General features: G+C 45.7%; 1 protein-coding gene across 2 annotated transcripts in view; it reads right to left on the minus strand.

The window, feature by feature from the left end:
- LAMP2 (lysosome associated membrane protein 2) overlaps nucleotides 1–16,372 on the minus strand; it is a 320,221-nt gene that overhangs the window by 242,790 nt on the left and 61,059 nt on the right. For both annotated transcript variants that reach the window (XM_085608102.1, XM_085608103.1), the window contains exon 4: nucleotides 10,811–10,981. In XM_085608102.1, coding sequence (XP_085464228.1) covers nucleotides 10,811–10,981 — 171 coding nt within the window. The remainder of the gene's footprint in view (nucleotides 1–10,810; nucleotides 10,982–16,372) is intronic.

Raw genomic sequence — 16,372 nt, forward strand, 5'->3', positions numbered from 1 at the left:
TCCTAAGACAAAATTCCACATTGAACGTAGCAAAATCAAAATGTTATTGATGTGGGAGTCCTAATCATGCTTCAAATTTTCCTAATTGCTTTGCAAAACCTGCCACCTGTTTAAAATGTGGCATAAAAGGTAATTATGCTGGGGTTTGTAGATCTTCTGGCAGAATTCACGGTCTTGAAAATGTTGAACCTGGAGTAACAAACCCAATAATGGTTATTTCCAATGTAAGAAGTGATGGTATTGTCGATGCTGACCCCATATCTATGCCTGAATGCGATAGAGATTGGTGGCAAAAGTTGTGTTGTATTAGCAGATTCAGGTTCTCCTTTCACGATGATTGGAAACGAAATTTGGAACAAAACTTTGACATCATGCTACTTGCTCCTGATATTAACCCACTTAGCTATGGGGGGGGGGAGGGGGGGGGGGTCTTGAATTAATGTGTCTGGTTACACGATCAGGAGTATACATTTTAAGGGTCGTGAAACCATTGGAAAGATTTGTGGAACAAAGGGGGGGGGGGGGGATAACCTCTTAGGCTGGAGGCATCAGAGAGATTTAGGTATAATATTGAATCCTAATGCTCTCCAAGCTTCTGACCAAGTCATGCTTGTTGATTATAGCAGGTTTTTCAATGAGTTTCCCCAAGTTCTCACGGATAAACTGGGACTGCTAGAGGATTTTGAACATCGCATTATCCTGAAGCATAATGCAGTACCGTGTGTGCACAAGGTTCGAAAAGTTCCAAACATGATATCTCCTCTCAAAATGGAATTAGATGGGTTAATTGGTTTGAATGTAATTGAGGAAATTAAATCATCAGAATGGTTGGCCCGAGGGGGAGGGGGGGGGGGGGGGGGGGGGGGGGGGGGGGGGAGGAGAGCATTTGCATGTGTGTGGTCCTCCGATCTAAACAAATGGATATAGGTTGACCGCCAACCTCTTCCCAATATTAATGAGTCCTTAACTATGCTTAATGGTGCAAAAAAAAATTCTGTCCTTGTCTGGTCTTCGGCGTACCACCAAGTACCTCTTCATTGCGATTCTAGGCATCTGACATCTTTTGTAATGCCATTAGGAGCATTCAGATTTAGCAGAATGCCCTTTGGGTTGGCATCAGCTGCAGCACGTATTCAACGCATCATGAAGTTGGTCATTGGTGATATGCCGAAAGTCATTTTTTTTTCAAGATGATATTCTTGTTTATGGTAAAGACGACATTGAACATGACAAATTTAAGAATGGTTCTGGAGAGGTTAGCTAGCAAGTGCCTCACGGTTATCAAACAGAAGTGCAAAATTGGTGTATCTTCAGTTACTTATCTTGGGCATGTAATTTCTGGAGAAGGCATTCAACCGAAGCTTGAATTGACTAAAAAGTATAATTGAGGCTCCAACTCCCAATGAAAAGGAGCAAGTCAGATCTTTCCTTGGATTAGCTGAATTTTATGCTAAGTTCATAAAGGGATTTGCATCAGTTGTTGAACCTATAATGAATCTACTTAGAAAAGGTACTCAATTTGAGTGGAATGATGCATGTAATGTTGCTTTTGGAATTGTCAAACAATCCATCAGCCAACTACCCAGTCTTGGCCATTTTGATACTAGGAGAAAAACTATACTTACCACTGATGCGAGTTTGTCTGGGTTGGGTGCGGTACTATCCCAAGTTGAAGATGGCGTAGACAAAGTGGTTGCTTTTGCGTCTCGTGCTTTAAAAAAAGCTGAGCAACAATATTCTTGTATTGAGAGGGAGGCACTTGCGATAGTTTGGGCAATTAAGCATGTCAAATTTTATCTCTGGGGAATTCCTTTTATTGTAAGATCTGACCATCGTCCTCTTGTGCAAGTCTTCTCTTGTATGGAAAGTAACAGACTAACTCCCAGGCTGAAGCGTTGGAGTGAGGGTTTGGAAGAATTCAACTTTCAAGTACAGTATCTGCCTGGGTCTTCAAATGTGACTGCTGATTGTCTATCCAGACTACCTATACAGGTACATGATGATTATGCTGATGTTGAACCTCAGTCTCTTGGGTTAGGGAATCCTCTGTTTCCCACGAAGAATTGACAGCCTTTATTCTCAATCAAGGATTTTATCATTAAGGGATGGCCTGCCCGTTGCAAGGATGTTGATCAAGATCTTGTACCTTTTTGGTCTATTAGGAATTAATTGACTATTTTGCATGGTGGTCTGATGCGGGGTGGTAGATTTATTCCTCCTTTAACATGGATCGAAACTGATAAATCTTGCTCATGAGGGACACCTGGGGATAAGTCTCACTAAAACACGACTTCGTGAAAGATATTGGTGGCCGTATATGGATCATCAAGTGGAGAAAGTGGTTAAGGATGATCAGTGTTCATCTAACGATAAATCTAAAGATGTAAATAATGCTCCTTTGTCTCCGGTTGAGGTTCCCAATCAACCGTGGATAATATTGGGTTTAGATTTGATGGGCCCTTTTAATTTACTTGCGCCATCTGAAAGATTAGTCATTCTTTTGGTAGATTACACTTCTAAGTGGGTATCTACCAAGTGTGTGAGCAATGTCAACACGAGTTATCCTTGAATTCTTGAAGGATGAATTTGCCTGTGAGGGCATTCCCAAATATCTCACAGACAATGGGGTGTAATTTGTTTCTTCTGAGATGGGGGAATTTTTGAATGACCTTGGCATTATTCATCTCAAGACAGCCCTTTACTCTCCTCAGGCCAATAGTCTTGCGGAGCGTATGAACAGTGTGGTCAAAGGTTGTGTGCAAACCTCCTTCGATACGAAAACCCCTCTTAAAGATGTTTTACGTGCTACTTGGTTTTACGTGATACTTGGTGGGATCACCGTACCACAGTTAACCACGTCATGTGCAACTCGCCCTTCCTACTTTTGCGTGGCAGGCATGTCAGGTCCAAGTTGAATCCTTGTTGGCTTCCTTCTCAAAATATAATCCCTTTGGATGGGAAGGAGGTGGAAACTAGGATTCACTAGTATCAAAAAGAATACAAAAAACGTTTTGATTCCAAGAATGCTGTTCAGTTTAAAATGTGGAACATTGGTGAGTGGGTTTTGGTTAAGAAACCCAGATTCACAAAAAAGGGTGTTTCGGAATTTATGGGTCCTTTCAGGATCTCTTCAATTCATAAGAACGTTGTTACAATGCAGAATGGCTGCAAGTGTAACATGTCTAGACTTGTAAAATTCACGGAGCCTGATTCTTCCTCTGTTCCTAGTCCAAGCGATGCTCCACATTTTGCTCAGCCAAGTTTTTCCTCTTCCCCAAGATTTGGCAATTCTCTTAATACCCCACCTCCACCAGATCCTGGTCATGTCCAGTTTGGGAGGTTTCCTCGAAGATTGCATCGTATTCCTGCATGCTTTAATGATTTCCATTTGAACACCTTTTAATAGATTTTATTTTGTCTTGTTTCCTTCTCTTTCTTCTTGTTCTTCTTACGCTTGAGACATCCCTGGACCCTATGACTATTGAAGAAGCGACACTGCTATATGGACAACTTGTGAATGGACGTTATACTTCTATGTTAGAAAGATAAGCTAAAAGAACATGAGCTACTAATGGCATGGAACGATTGCGATTCATCTGGGGAGAATTTTACCAATACACGATTTGTCCAACACTACTGTGAAGGCTGATTTGGAGCCACATTTACTGCCAACAAAAGTAAGCCCTGAAGAAGTCCCATGAGGGATGAAATGCGTTGGCAAGGCAAAGCAATTGTGTGGTGATTTTTTTTAACAATTAATGGAACACGAGTCTGTAATAAAAGATTTTCTACGACTACAATCAAGACGCATGATTGTGTGATCTTTTTCCTTGGGAAGTTATTCATCTGCTTATATATTGTGTTTACCTATTAGAACAAGCTATACTATGACAGCTAAATAAATAGAAAATATTTTACTCGGGTGCGGGGTCAATTCTGTGTCTTGGATAACGGTGGTTGTCTCATCACCTACTTGGGATGTATGTGGGTCACATCCTAGACCTATTGCACCGAGACTCAATGTACACTCAATAGGCCAATTATTTAGTAGTGCTTGGTGCTGACCTCTTTAAGCTCTGACACTGGTCTCTTGTTTAAATCCTGCATTACTGTGTATAGGGGATGTGTTATATTCTCGTGTACACCCTGGGTCATGATGTAATTGGTGCTCGCTCCGAGTGTTCCGGTCTCCATGGGGATGCTGTGGCGAAGGCAGTTGGAGAGCGAACACGGAGCGAGTATCGAGTTGTAGGTTGGTGGTGCTCTATGACATTGAACTACATTTGAAGCATTTGAAGAAGCCTCCACTCATTTAACAAAATACATTTAGTTTCACAAGTCCAAGCCGAGCAGGATTCTGTTCAAATTACATCATTTACACGCAGAACCTCACAAAGCCAAACCGTGAATAGGTGACGAGCAGTAAACAGGTTTTCATGTGACTTGTTCTAAACCCCCTCCCCCCCCCTGAAAAAAACATGCGCAAGGAAAATGAAAACAGAAAGGAAACATCACCAAAGCACAAGCTGACCAGTAAGCAACTAAAAAAAAACTGAAGGAGTACCAGTGCAAGAGACAAGTAATAGGCCTCTGCTCCGTAGGCATGACTGAAACACCAAAGGGAGGGACAACAAAGTCAGATTAGCCACCTACACAAGCTTTTATTTTCAAACAGACAAAACAATGAGGTGAGTAATGCAAGCCCACAGAGTAGATACAGCATGTCTCAGAGACAGCAAATGCGCTGCCTAAGCGAGACCCTAAATATAGCTTGAAATTTTATGGACACCAAGATGAAAGATCCATACAGAGTTCGAGATACAGCTTTTTAAAGAAGCAATAAGACTTTTCGCTCAACAGCAAACAAGCACTGGCAAAGTCAACAACATTTGACACTTAAAACTTTCACCAAAAAGTGACATCAACAATGAATGCAGTTACTTGCCAGTGGGTGACTAACTCCGGGCAGGAAACCAGTCAAAGGGGACAAGGTCCGAAAAACAATTATCTTGGCAGCAAAAGAAGTGTCCAGTGTAAGTGATCTCTTACCACTGCCTTCTATGGAGTGGTTGTGATTCAAAGGATACAGGGGTCTTCCTGGGCAACTCCAGATAGGGCAACTTTGATCACATGGGTCGACGACCCTCAAAGTCCTAGAGTCCAGCAAAAGTCCAGTCACCACTGGACAGTTAGTCACCAGGCACAACCACACCATCTTTTCCTCTGGGTGACCAAGTTGCACTCAGACTGGTAAACCAGAGTACAGGTGCAACTTTTGAGCACCAGGTCTGTTTCCTGGGCGGTGTTGCAATGAGGAGCAACAGAGGAGCAACAATTAGGTGATCTGAGCCACTAACCTGCCCAGAAAGGCTGCCTCCCCTTTAGTGATCCTGTGCTGCAAACAGGAAGTGAACCAACTGACTGGCAGGATCCTAGCTTCTGGCTGGACATGGGGCAGGGGGCAGGGGGGGGGGGGGGGGGGGGGAGGGGGGGGGCGGGCAATACTTCTCCACAAGCGGGACACCACAGACCGTCTCATCTTTGCAAGCTGAAGGAGCTGCAAGTGAAGCCAAATTTCAATGCAGCTTCTTTGCCAGTAGCAGGGTCAGCAGGGCAGGCTTTCTTCAGTCCTCTTCTACAGTTCAAACGAAATCAGAGTTGTGGGTGCCAGGTGTCCCCATTGAGGCCAGAAAATGCCCTTCGAGAGATCACGGTCAGTAGTCCACGGGGTACTTCGTTACCCTCAGCCGGACGACAACTTCCTGTAGATTGTGGCACCTAGCTACTCCAGAGTGCTCTATTCTGCCAACTTTCAAGATGGCTGAACCAGTCTCTTGGTGTGTGTGGAGCTCCGTAGCCTGACCGAGAGGTGTGGCTACATGCCCAAGGAAAAAAACTGGGTTGGCCAGTATTTCCTGCTTGGTCTCCAAAGCCAACCTGTCTACCCTGACAAAAGGGCAGCCCCTTTGGAGTGTGATAATCATATGCCCTTCAGAGTGGGCTTCCTCTTTGAAGCTCACTTTTTGGGCCAATACCCAGTGTGGCTTCCTTCCAGGAGGTGGTAACATCTCCTCCAGCGGCAGGCCTCCATTGTTACTGGTCCTGGGAACTTTTCACACGTATCTCCAGGAGGCCAGCAGGCTGTCTCCTGGTCAGCTTCAGCAAATGACCACTAGAAAATTTGACCAAGTGCCAACTTTCTAAAAGCTGCATGTGACAACAGGTTACATTAATTTCAACTTGGGCAGCTAGTCGGGCTTAATGCAACAAGTTGTTTGATACCTTGAAGTACCAACTTTGATATGCTAACTTCTGATTTAGAACTACCAGAGTTGGCGAGTACAGAGCTACACGCCGACGATGGGGTTACCAGCCTCGCACCAGAAAAAAATAATTAAAAAAACGACAATTGCAAGTTTTTACTGTCAAAACATGTTAAACACGTTCTACTTTTTAATATGCTGCACCATGCCTTTGGACTCAACAGGTCTGCTGTAGGGGTGACTTGTACATATTAAAAAAAGAGTTGGGCTTTGCCATCGCTTTAATTGGCAAAGTAGAGTTAGTAGTTTTTAAAACTGCTCGACAGTCTGCAGTGGCAGGCTGGGAGAAGTTTTACCTTGTCCAACTCATGGTGGCACAATCAGTACTGCAGTCTCCAGGGTATATGCAGGAAAGTTGTATCAGCTTCTATGGTTACCCCCACTTTTTGCTTGATGTGATGCTGTTTTTGACTAGTCTGACTGGAATCCTGCTAACCAGGACCCCAGTCTATCTGCATTCTCCCTAAATTGTGTTTAGTACAGAGGTACATTCCAGATTGGATACTGGGGGTACCCTTATCAGACGCCCAGTATATGGCACTAAGGTACCCAGGGCATAGGTAACCCCAAGGTCTCCCTAGGGCTGAAGCATGCATTATGCCACCCATGGGAGACCATGCAAAATGTAACTACAGGCCTACCATTGCAGCCAGTGTAAGTTGGTGCTTGCACCACTTAAGATATAGGTTTCCTAGATCCAACGGCTTCCTTTAGCCTATATCCAAGGGTCCAAGCACCCTGCCTTCAGAATTGCAAAGGACTGTTATCAAGGTGACTTGTAGGTTTTCAGGGAGAGGGTGACCCTGGATGAGCAGGACACCCCTGAAGTCTACGGATTCAATTCGAGGGTTGTCAGTAAAGCAGTCATTAATATATAGAGGGGGCACCACGTAATTACGAGATGACCACCTCGAAAACACCTGCAACAAATCTTATCATGTTTGGTATCAAACATGGTGGAATGATACCTCCCACACTGTCAACAGTATGATTCCAAGCACTGGAAGAGCCCTCCAATAGGTTCAGTGTTCCCGGTGCCAATCTTCTAGACCTGGACAGCACAAAATGGCTGCTGCTGACCTGGGACACATTTCTGCTCTCCTGCTGCTCAAGCAGAGGAAGGTGGAATAGGCATCCTGTCACAGGGAGGTGTGATCCCCTCCCTGATAGGATTTAGTGTATTGGAGCCCAGTGGGTGCGATTGTCAGCGCCAGAAAGTCTGCATGAGGAGCACACTTAGTGTCCCTGTGCATTGTCCAGGTAAAACCAGTTCTGGGTGCCGTTTGCTCATGCTCTGGCGTGAAACTGCACAAAAAACATGGGAATAACTACCCCCACCCCTGTCCAGATCCTCCCTGGGAGGGTCCCCTGAATCTTCCCAACCCTTTCCCTAGGGTACTTAAGGGCTTACCTGGGTGTAGGTCCCTAGATTCGATTCGTTGTGGGATAAGATTCAGATCAGACAACCCTTCTACTTCTACCATCCGGGCACTCTGGACTTCGCTTGGGCCGGACTTAGCCTCCCTTCCAGTCTGCTGCATCATCTGTGCATGTGCATCATACAGGAACCTTCCAAGGCCTGTGAAGCATCAAATACACTTGAAGGAATCTCCCTTGGAGTGAAGGAGTCACTGGCTGCAGTGCCTGTGAATGCAGGAAAAATTCACTGGTCTGCTGATCCTGAGCTCCTACAGAGTCTGTAAGGTCCTGCAACACAGGTGGTGGATTTCCACAGCTCCTGAGGCCTACCCTGCCCTCACAGAGTTGGAGGTCAGTATCGCTTGTGGGGGTTGCAATAACTGAACCCCAGTGCACTGTGACAAACTAGCAGTTGCAAAGGCTTGTTGGATTCATTCCAAGAAGACTTTCGGGCTCCAAAGAGTCCCAACCTCAAGCATCTCCAGTGACCAGAATATTCAGCCACACTGCTCCGTGTGCATTGTGGCCAGAATCTTTTGGTGAGCTGCAGGAGGTCCTCCTGCAACTCCAGTGCCTCCGGCCTGTGGGTCCATTTAAGAGTCACATGTTTATTTTGGGCCCACAGATTAATCGGGCTTGCCTTGACTACCCCGCTTTTGGCGAGTCCCCCTTGACCTTGCTGGTCAAGACGTTGCGCCTTCTTCAATTCCTGCATTGGTTGCATTGGCCAAAGCTGGTTGGTGCTCAAGCCGGACACCGATGCCAGAGCACTCAATATCCTTAGTGGGACAGCTTGTGCACGGCTCCTGGTGCAACTCTGCGTCGCCTGGTCCTCATAGCTGCAGAGTCCAGGACATCGTCACCCATCCTGCAACACCTGCCATTGGAGGGCATTTGTCTTCAAAGTCTCCTGGTCCCTTCGAGTGACATGACTGTCCCCTCTGCTTGCAGGTACCTCTTATCAAGAATCCATCCTCTGATTCCACCAGGTACTTCTTCCACAGCAGCACTTTTCTGAAGTCCTCCATTGGGTTCGACAGCGGTTTGACACCACTTCACATGTATGCAACCGGCATCCCTGGAGTAAGTAACGTGGGTAATAGGGTATCCACAGGTAGGGTGGCTCTCCAATATGGTCTCCAATATGGTCTTTCACAAGGTTTCTTCGGGTTCCACTGGGAAGGGTCCTAAAAGTCTATTTGCAAGTTGCGGTTGAATTTGTAGACTTGTACGGAGCACACGGTTGTGTTCTTACTCTTTCCGTGGTGTTCCCATCTACGTACCTTGGGTGATTCCAAGAGTACCCAGCATTTTTACATCCTCGACATCATCCCAACTAGAGTTGTGGTCCTTATACTACTTTTAATATATGGTTTGGTTCCCCCCCCCCCGGCCTGGGTTCCACTGTATTTGTGCTATTTACAGTGTTTCTTTGCTTAAGTATTGTGTTTTTTTCAGTGTAGGAGACATTGCAACATACTAGAGTATTTTATAATAAATATATTTTTATAAATAAATATTGTGTGGTTATTTTCACTTAATCTATACTATAAGATTGCCTTTTGGTGAAACAAGTTGCTTTACACTCCTTCTGGACTAAGCCTGAAGGCTTCTCTCCACAGCTACCACAGAGAGCTTTCTAAGGTTGTCCAAGACCTCCTAAATCACCATAATGCTGTCTGGACTGGTGCATGGTGCCCACTTACATTAGTGGATATCATATACCAGGCCAGCATCTCACAGGACACCAACTTACTGGCCCTGGGTACCTCCAATACCCTATACAAGGGGTGTAGAAATAAGTTAGTTTATGCCAACTGGGTATAGGCCAAGCAAACATACACATTTAAGGGTCAGGGCACAGGTATGGAGATATGGTTCGCAAGCCAGCAGTGTTCGTCCAAGACTTTACGAGTGATCCAGCTAGTCGCCAGTGAAAAGGATATTGGTTGAAAATCATAAACAGGCCTCAGTATGGTAATGAAATGGTTCATGTTGAATACACCCCAAACCGCAAAGTAGTCTGTAATTTCATATTGCAAATGAAGGAGTGGAATGAAGATTATATTTAGTTACAAACAGGTTGGAGGAAAAAGCAAAAGAAAATGCTTCCGATGAGGAAAGAGATATGGTCACCCACTGGTAAAGAGCCGGGCATGTATCCAAGTAAAGGCAGCTGGGACAAGGCCAACAGGATGCAGAAAACTGAAATCGGGCCCGAATGCAATTCGTGCAGCTCGAAGCAAATGGAGGAAGGTGGTTTGGGGGACAAAGTAGGCCAAGTGTCACCAGGAAACAAAGCATCCGAAAAGCCTCCAGTAGCCAATGACACCATGGTGCCCTAAGCCCACCTGCTACGTTGGCCAGACTCCCAACATGGACACAAACGCGCCCAAAGCCAGGAGGAATAGAAAAACAGAACCCTGCAGGTCTGTAAACAGCCTTAAAACAGGCAAACAACCCACCACTATAGCTACCCTATAGCCTCCCCAAGCAGGTGCCACATCACCAAGGACCACCCCAAACACTTCCCCTACCTCCCCAATAAATAACAGACTCAAATCCACCATCCAAATGTTTCTGGCCAACAATGAATAGCACTAATGGAAAGAGGGAGCTTTCAGGGACAATGTGCAGAGAATAGTCTTTCCTCATTGTTGCATCCATTCCTTCTCAAATAACTACTCTATTGGTTCAGATAAGAGTGGCAGAGGTGGCAGCCGCAGAGTTAGTGGAGTGGGCCGTGCAGTCCTCGAAGCATGCCTAACCTGGCTAGAAAGCAATGTCTGGATGCATGCTGCTTTTCGTCTCTTGTTGTAGCCTTACTTTTAGCGTGTAAATATCTACAGATACTACCATTAGGCTCTGCTAGATCATGACAGCAGTTCACGTTTCCAGCTCATTGTATCATGTTGAGTGAGGAGGGGGTTGTGTGGCAGGGAACAAACATGTGCATAAGATTCCAGAAAACTATTAAACTAGAGAAACAGGATTACATTAGGACCATATGAAGGAGATTTACAGCATTAACACCATGAAAACCCAAGACATTGGGGATACATTCTTACCGTTCTCTCCTATTGTGCCATTTTCAATGTAAGCCTGGAGGATCACATTCCAATATATCTGAACAACATTATCCACTTGTATCAAATTTGGATGGTTGCACTTGTACTTGCTCTTAAGAGGTATCGAAGTAAACAGCTGTGGTACAGCAGGAGTCTCAGTGATTACTGTTCCTGTGAATTGAAAAGTTCAGAGGAGTAAATATTTAGCAGGTTTGTAAAACTTCTAAAATATCTAGGATTAAGCCAATATTTACTGTGTCAGGTTGTGTTGTATTACCAAGTGCCGGAAAACCGGTCAGCTTGCAAGGGAAACATCATCCACACATTTTTCACTATTAGCGTAATAAATTAAGCACCAGGAGATGGAGCTAGACTTTTGTTTTAAGCAAAGCACATTAAACCCACACTGATGTCGGTGTGGGATTTAATGAAAAATGCACTCAGAGGGCATCTTAGAGATGTCCCCTGAAAAACGACCCAACGCTAGTGTTCTGGCTGAGTGGCTCGCCAGCTGCCACCACCAGACAGGTTTCTGGACCACTGGGTCGAGAGCCTGCTGCTCTGGGGGTCTGAAACAATGCACATCCTGGGACGAGATGCCAAGCCTCTTCCCCCAGAATGGGCAGGGCCCACAAAGGGAGAAGTTTCAAAGGCTTGCCACCATTGTGAACAACCCCAGCCATTTGCGGATTCCAGCAACTGGACCCCACCGGTTCTGACCCCCAATTTGGGCCGGAAAATCGTCAGGGAAAACCAAGTGAGGAAGGGAGGTGAGCCCAACTTTGCCAACCCCACACCTCAGGTTGGGGGGTGAGGGGGGGGGGGTGGAGAGGTGAAGCACAACTCAGTCCCCAACATCTTGCAGAGGCCAGAGTTAGAGTGCCCCAGAGTTAGAGTGATCCTAGATCTGGTGATCTGACCTGCCTCGAGTCTCCAATTGACATACCCCCCAACCAAAGCTTGTAAGAAAAACAGACACCAGAAGACACCCCTGCACCATACATCCCACGGCCTTGGGTGGCCCAACCGATGGTGTCCAAGCATCCCCACTTACCTCCCAACCAGTGGTCACCTCCAGAAGATCTTTGTCCCTGAGCATGCAGTGTTTGTTGCAAGCAGAGAATTCCCCATTGAAATCAACTGGGCACCCAAAGCAGCACCCTGCACCCAGCCGTCGCTGCGGGTGTACTTTGGGTGCTAACCCGGATCCCCTTTGCCCTGAGCCTAACACCAAGAGCTTTGCTCCCACAACCTTGTGGCCAGCTCGTGAGCAGCCACCGACCAGAGGCCTCCTATCCCCCATTGGATAACATCTGCCTCACTTTGCACCCGGCGGCCCTAGTGCAGCTGAAGGTGCTTTCAGAGTGCATCCTTGACCCTGGGAGAACCCTGGTTCTAACCCCAGGAAACAAACTCCCAAAACCAAGTACTTACCTTGAAACTGATAGCTTCAATTCCTCCCATAGGACTGCATTCTTGTAAAAAGTGTGGAGTTGGTTTTGTATGAAAACTTGAAAATTTGCATACAACTAAAAACTGCGTTACTTACCTTTTCTCTAGGAAATGTCCTAGTGTGATATCTAGACAAATCACACCAAGTAGAGAGAGTAATCTGCAAAGTAATCAAAAGTAATCCAAACGTAATCTAAAAGTAAGTTCCACTGAAAGTATTTACAAACCTGTAACAAACATTTTAATTCAGCTTGCTTGTATGGTTCAACCTGCTTTAAAAAGTACCATTTACACTTACTTGTACCAGGCTTGCTTGGTTCTAGAGAATAAATATAACTAATATTTTTATACTAACAAATTTGTCTCAGGTCAGTCTTTGGGTTGTGAGACATCATTTGTGTACAACAAATGCTTAACACTACCGTCTGATAAAGCCTTACTGCTCACCCACACTACGACAAATAGAGTGCGAGTTGTCATCTACTTTCACCTCTGCCTACCTTTGGGGTTCCACTGGACTGCATACTATACCTCATTTGGGTATAGTATATACAGAGCCAGCTTCCTATACCTAGGGGTAGTGAAATTGCACATTTCACTTCCCTCATTGTAGTAAAGTGCTTCCATACATCGACTTGTGCTATGAGCACCGAGTTATAATCTGATATTTTTACATATTCAGAACACCTAAAGTCTCCCCCATGTTTTCCAGGGGGCAGGGGTCCTATAGATATGGTCCTTATACAAGACGTTTTCAAAGCCCTGGTGTTGGAGAAATTGCCCAGTTCATTTTCTCCACTGCAGGTCGACCGCCACATAGGTTTAACATGACAAGAAGTTAAGGATTACTGCCAGGAAACTCAAATTATTATTCAAGGAAAGAGTTGAATGGTACGGATTAATCAACAATACACTATTGTTGAATTATCCTAGAATGTACAGACAAGAAGTTATAAGACTTGTCTGGAAGCCAAAAATCAGCCTTTCAGTGATCTGCCCTGATTGGTCAGTGTTATGTGGATTAGCCAGGCTGCTTTGATTAGGTGATAAACAGGCCCTAGGGTGAAAGCCATTGTGGGATGATAGGGTTCTTCTGCATAGGAATGCCAGAGCAAAGGGGAGGGTTCGTAACACATGATCAAAAGAAGGAGGGGACAGGCAGAAGAAACCAGTTTCATTTACACCCCTACCGTCTGGTCCCAGCCAGATGGCAGGCTTAGGGAAGTAATTTGCAGATGAGCCATCCTGGAGGTTGGTTTAGCCAGCTCTTGCTGCTCTGCTGAGGCTTCAGCCATATTGCATGGGGGGGGGGCCTGCACTCCTGCCTGCTGCACAATCTGGAACTACAGCCCTGCGGATCAAACCTGCTTCAAAAGGACTAAGAGGACTCCCTGCAAGCTACAGGTAAACAGAACTCAACTGGACCATCACCACCAAATATCCCCAGCCTGGAGCACGATCAGTGAATTTCTAAGGGTTTTGTCCAAATGGATAGTAGGAATTGAAGTGCCAAACTTCAAGGACCATCTTGGAGCTTCCAGATCCTTGGAGTGGGTTTTGGACACTTTGGGAACCCCAAAGGAACTTTAGGAAGAAGTTCCAAAACTTCGAGCCGGCCTGCCCTCCATGTTAGTCTCGCGGAGGTCCTACTTCCAATTTTGACAACCCCAGCCGGTGCACCCTCACCGAATCCAACCTGGTGAAGAGAATCGAGGGACCCTGGGAGGAAAGAGCTCAGTAAAAGTTTAAGTCAGAACGTGGAAAAGGTGACAGGGACTAACTGCGAGATCAAGCCACCCACCTTCAACCGCGAGCCTGCCTGGATCTTTGGTTCAGTTAGCTGGAAAGCTCCAGAGGTCTGACTGGGAGCTCATTGCAAAGCAAGCCGGCAAACGCTCGCCAAAATCCGTACTGACCAAGAGCTTCGAGGGATTCCAGGAATTAACTTTTCTGGAGCTTTTCCAAGACAAAAGGTTCAAACTTGACAGAGGCCGCAAGGGGCAGCCGCTCAGGGGTCCATTGCAGTAAGCCTGAAACTTTGACTTTGTCCCAGTATAGCGTGACCATATGTCAGAAAAGGAACTATAGGTTTCTGCTCTATATAATGCTAAATCTTAAAAAATAATTCGTCAAGTTCCCTACTGGTCCCAAGATGCTTGTTTCTGGTCCAGGGAGGACCTGATGGGCAGAAACTCCACTAGACAACAGGGAACTGTTAAAAAAAAAAAAAGCATAGGGAGGGTGGGCATTGCCCTCTATGGGGCGATTAACCACTTGCAGGGTGTTTGTGGGGAGGGGGATTTGAGAGGGGTGGGGGGTGGAGGGGGGAGGAAATTGCCCACTACACACCAGGGAATTCAAAATGGCACCAAACAAATAAAAGTAGTAAGTAGCCTACCCTGGCATTAAGCTATACCCAGCCACAGGAGGGGGCAAGTGTTTTTCTGCCTCCCCGCCCCCACCCCCCCCCCATGTAGGATATTTGACCAGATTGGTAAGGATGCCCCAAATCTGCCCCCACCCTGGGGGGGCATGGGGGTAGAAATCCCACTAGACACCAGGGATTTGGTAATTGGGGCAAACTAACGGTGCGGGTGTTACAGTCTGGCTCACACCCGCCTCCAAAAAGGACAAACCAGTCCGTCTGCCCTTGAGGGACAGACGAGGGATTTGCCCCCAATTTACCCCTGTGGGCAGAAATACTGTATGTCAGGGAGGGATACATACACCAACCCTATCTTTCCTTCTATTTAATTCAAGCTAAGCAGTTTTACTTGATTAGGTTCAGGATGGGAATTGTTCACCTTTTGGTTTCGTATTCCAAGTGATGCTAAATTAGATTTGTGTCCATGCAACTCAACTTCTGCACAGAGCACCCTGCACTTTGTTCTTTTGTAAACTATTTTAAACCAAGATGCCCTTTTTTAAAACCTCTATTAAGATTTTTAGACATTAGATAGTGTCAACCTGCATTATGTCACCTACTTCTTTTAAATGATGAATTCACTTGTCTTATGGTTTATATGTACATTTCCGTTGCAGTTCGGCTCCGCAACATCATTGGAAAATCAATTCCTGGGTATTGATTATGTTGGCTAAAAAAAGATTTGTGCGTGTGAAATAATGTCTTACTTAACTCTTTTATGGCTATTTAGCCGAATAAAGATTTGACACATACATATATAATAAATTAATGGGGTGGGACTGTTCCATCCTGACATCAAGCCCCCAACTTCACACCTAAAGCCTCAATCTTGCTGCTCCCCTGTTGACTAAAACATCCAATGGCAAGGGAGGACATTTGAGTCTTTGGGAGCTGTTGTTACATATGGGCCAGGAGGGTAGGGCTAAAAATCATCATCGTCCCACTTGCTATAATGAATGGCAGCACTTTTTGGGCATAAGTGGACAGCCCCCTGGGAAGTCTACCGAACCCAGGCATTTCTAAAACTGGACACCCGGGGGAGTTCAGAGTGGTGTGTTTCGTGTACATCCCACATTATTCTTTTTCCCCAATGTCCTGCAAACTATGCCTAAAAGCAAGCATTTTCCTTGCACTCTGACAATGTTTTGGAAAGCGCAGGGATCCATAAAATTCCAATCGACCCTTTCCTTCACTTGCTCCAATAAAAATGCTGCAGTACTTGTGGGGGCCAGGCCAGGGTCAATAGAAGTCCTCTCAAGGGACTCAAATTGACCCACTCTCCTACCTAATGAGAGCCACGCAAGCCACCCACCCTGAAGTCCACCTGTTGTATATAAAAGGTACAGGTTTGCTAGTTTTCTATAAGTGCAGGCTCATCTAGGGCCCAAAACTCACTACTACAGACACTGCATTTTCAGTGGAAAAATGTGATGTGTCCAGGTTGCGTTTCAGGCTGCTTCCTGTAGCAGGCACAAGGCATACCCACACAAATGAGGTACCATTTTTGGTTTCTCGCGCCTAGTGTTGCAGTGCGCAGCACGAGACCTCATGTAGGGGGTTCTGAAAGCTGACCACACGTGTGTGTGCGCGCTTCGTCGGCTGCAATTGGCTTTAGCGCGAGTTTAAAAAAAATAAACTGCACGCAATTGGGCAAAGGCAGGCGAATTTCCCGCCATTGCTCCGCC

Source organism: Triturus cristatus, chromosome 5_2, assembly GCF_964204655.1.
Source record: "Triturus cristatus chromosome 5_2, aTriCri1.1, whole genome shotgun sequence".
NCBI lineage: Eukaryota > Metazoa > Chordata > Amphibia > Caudata > Salamandridae > Triturus > Triturus cristatus.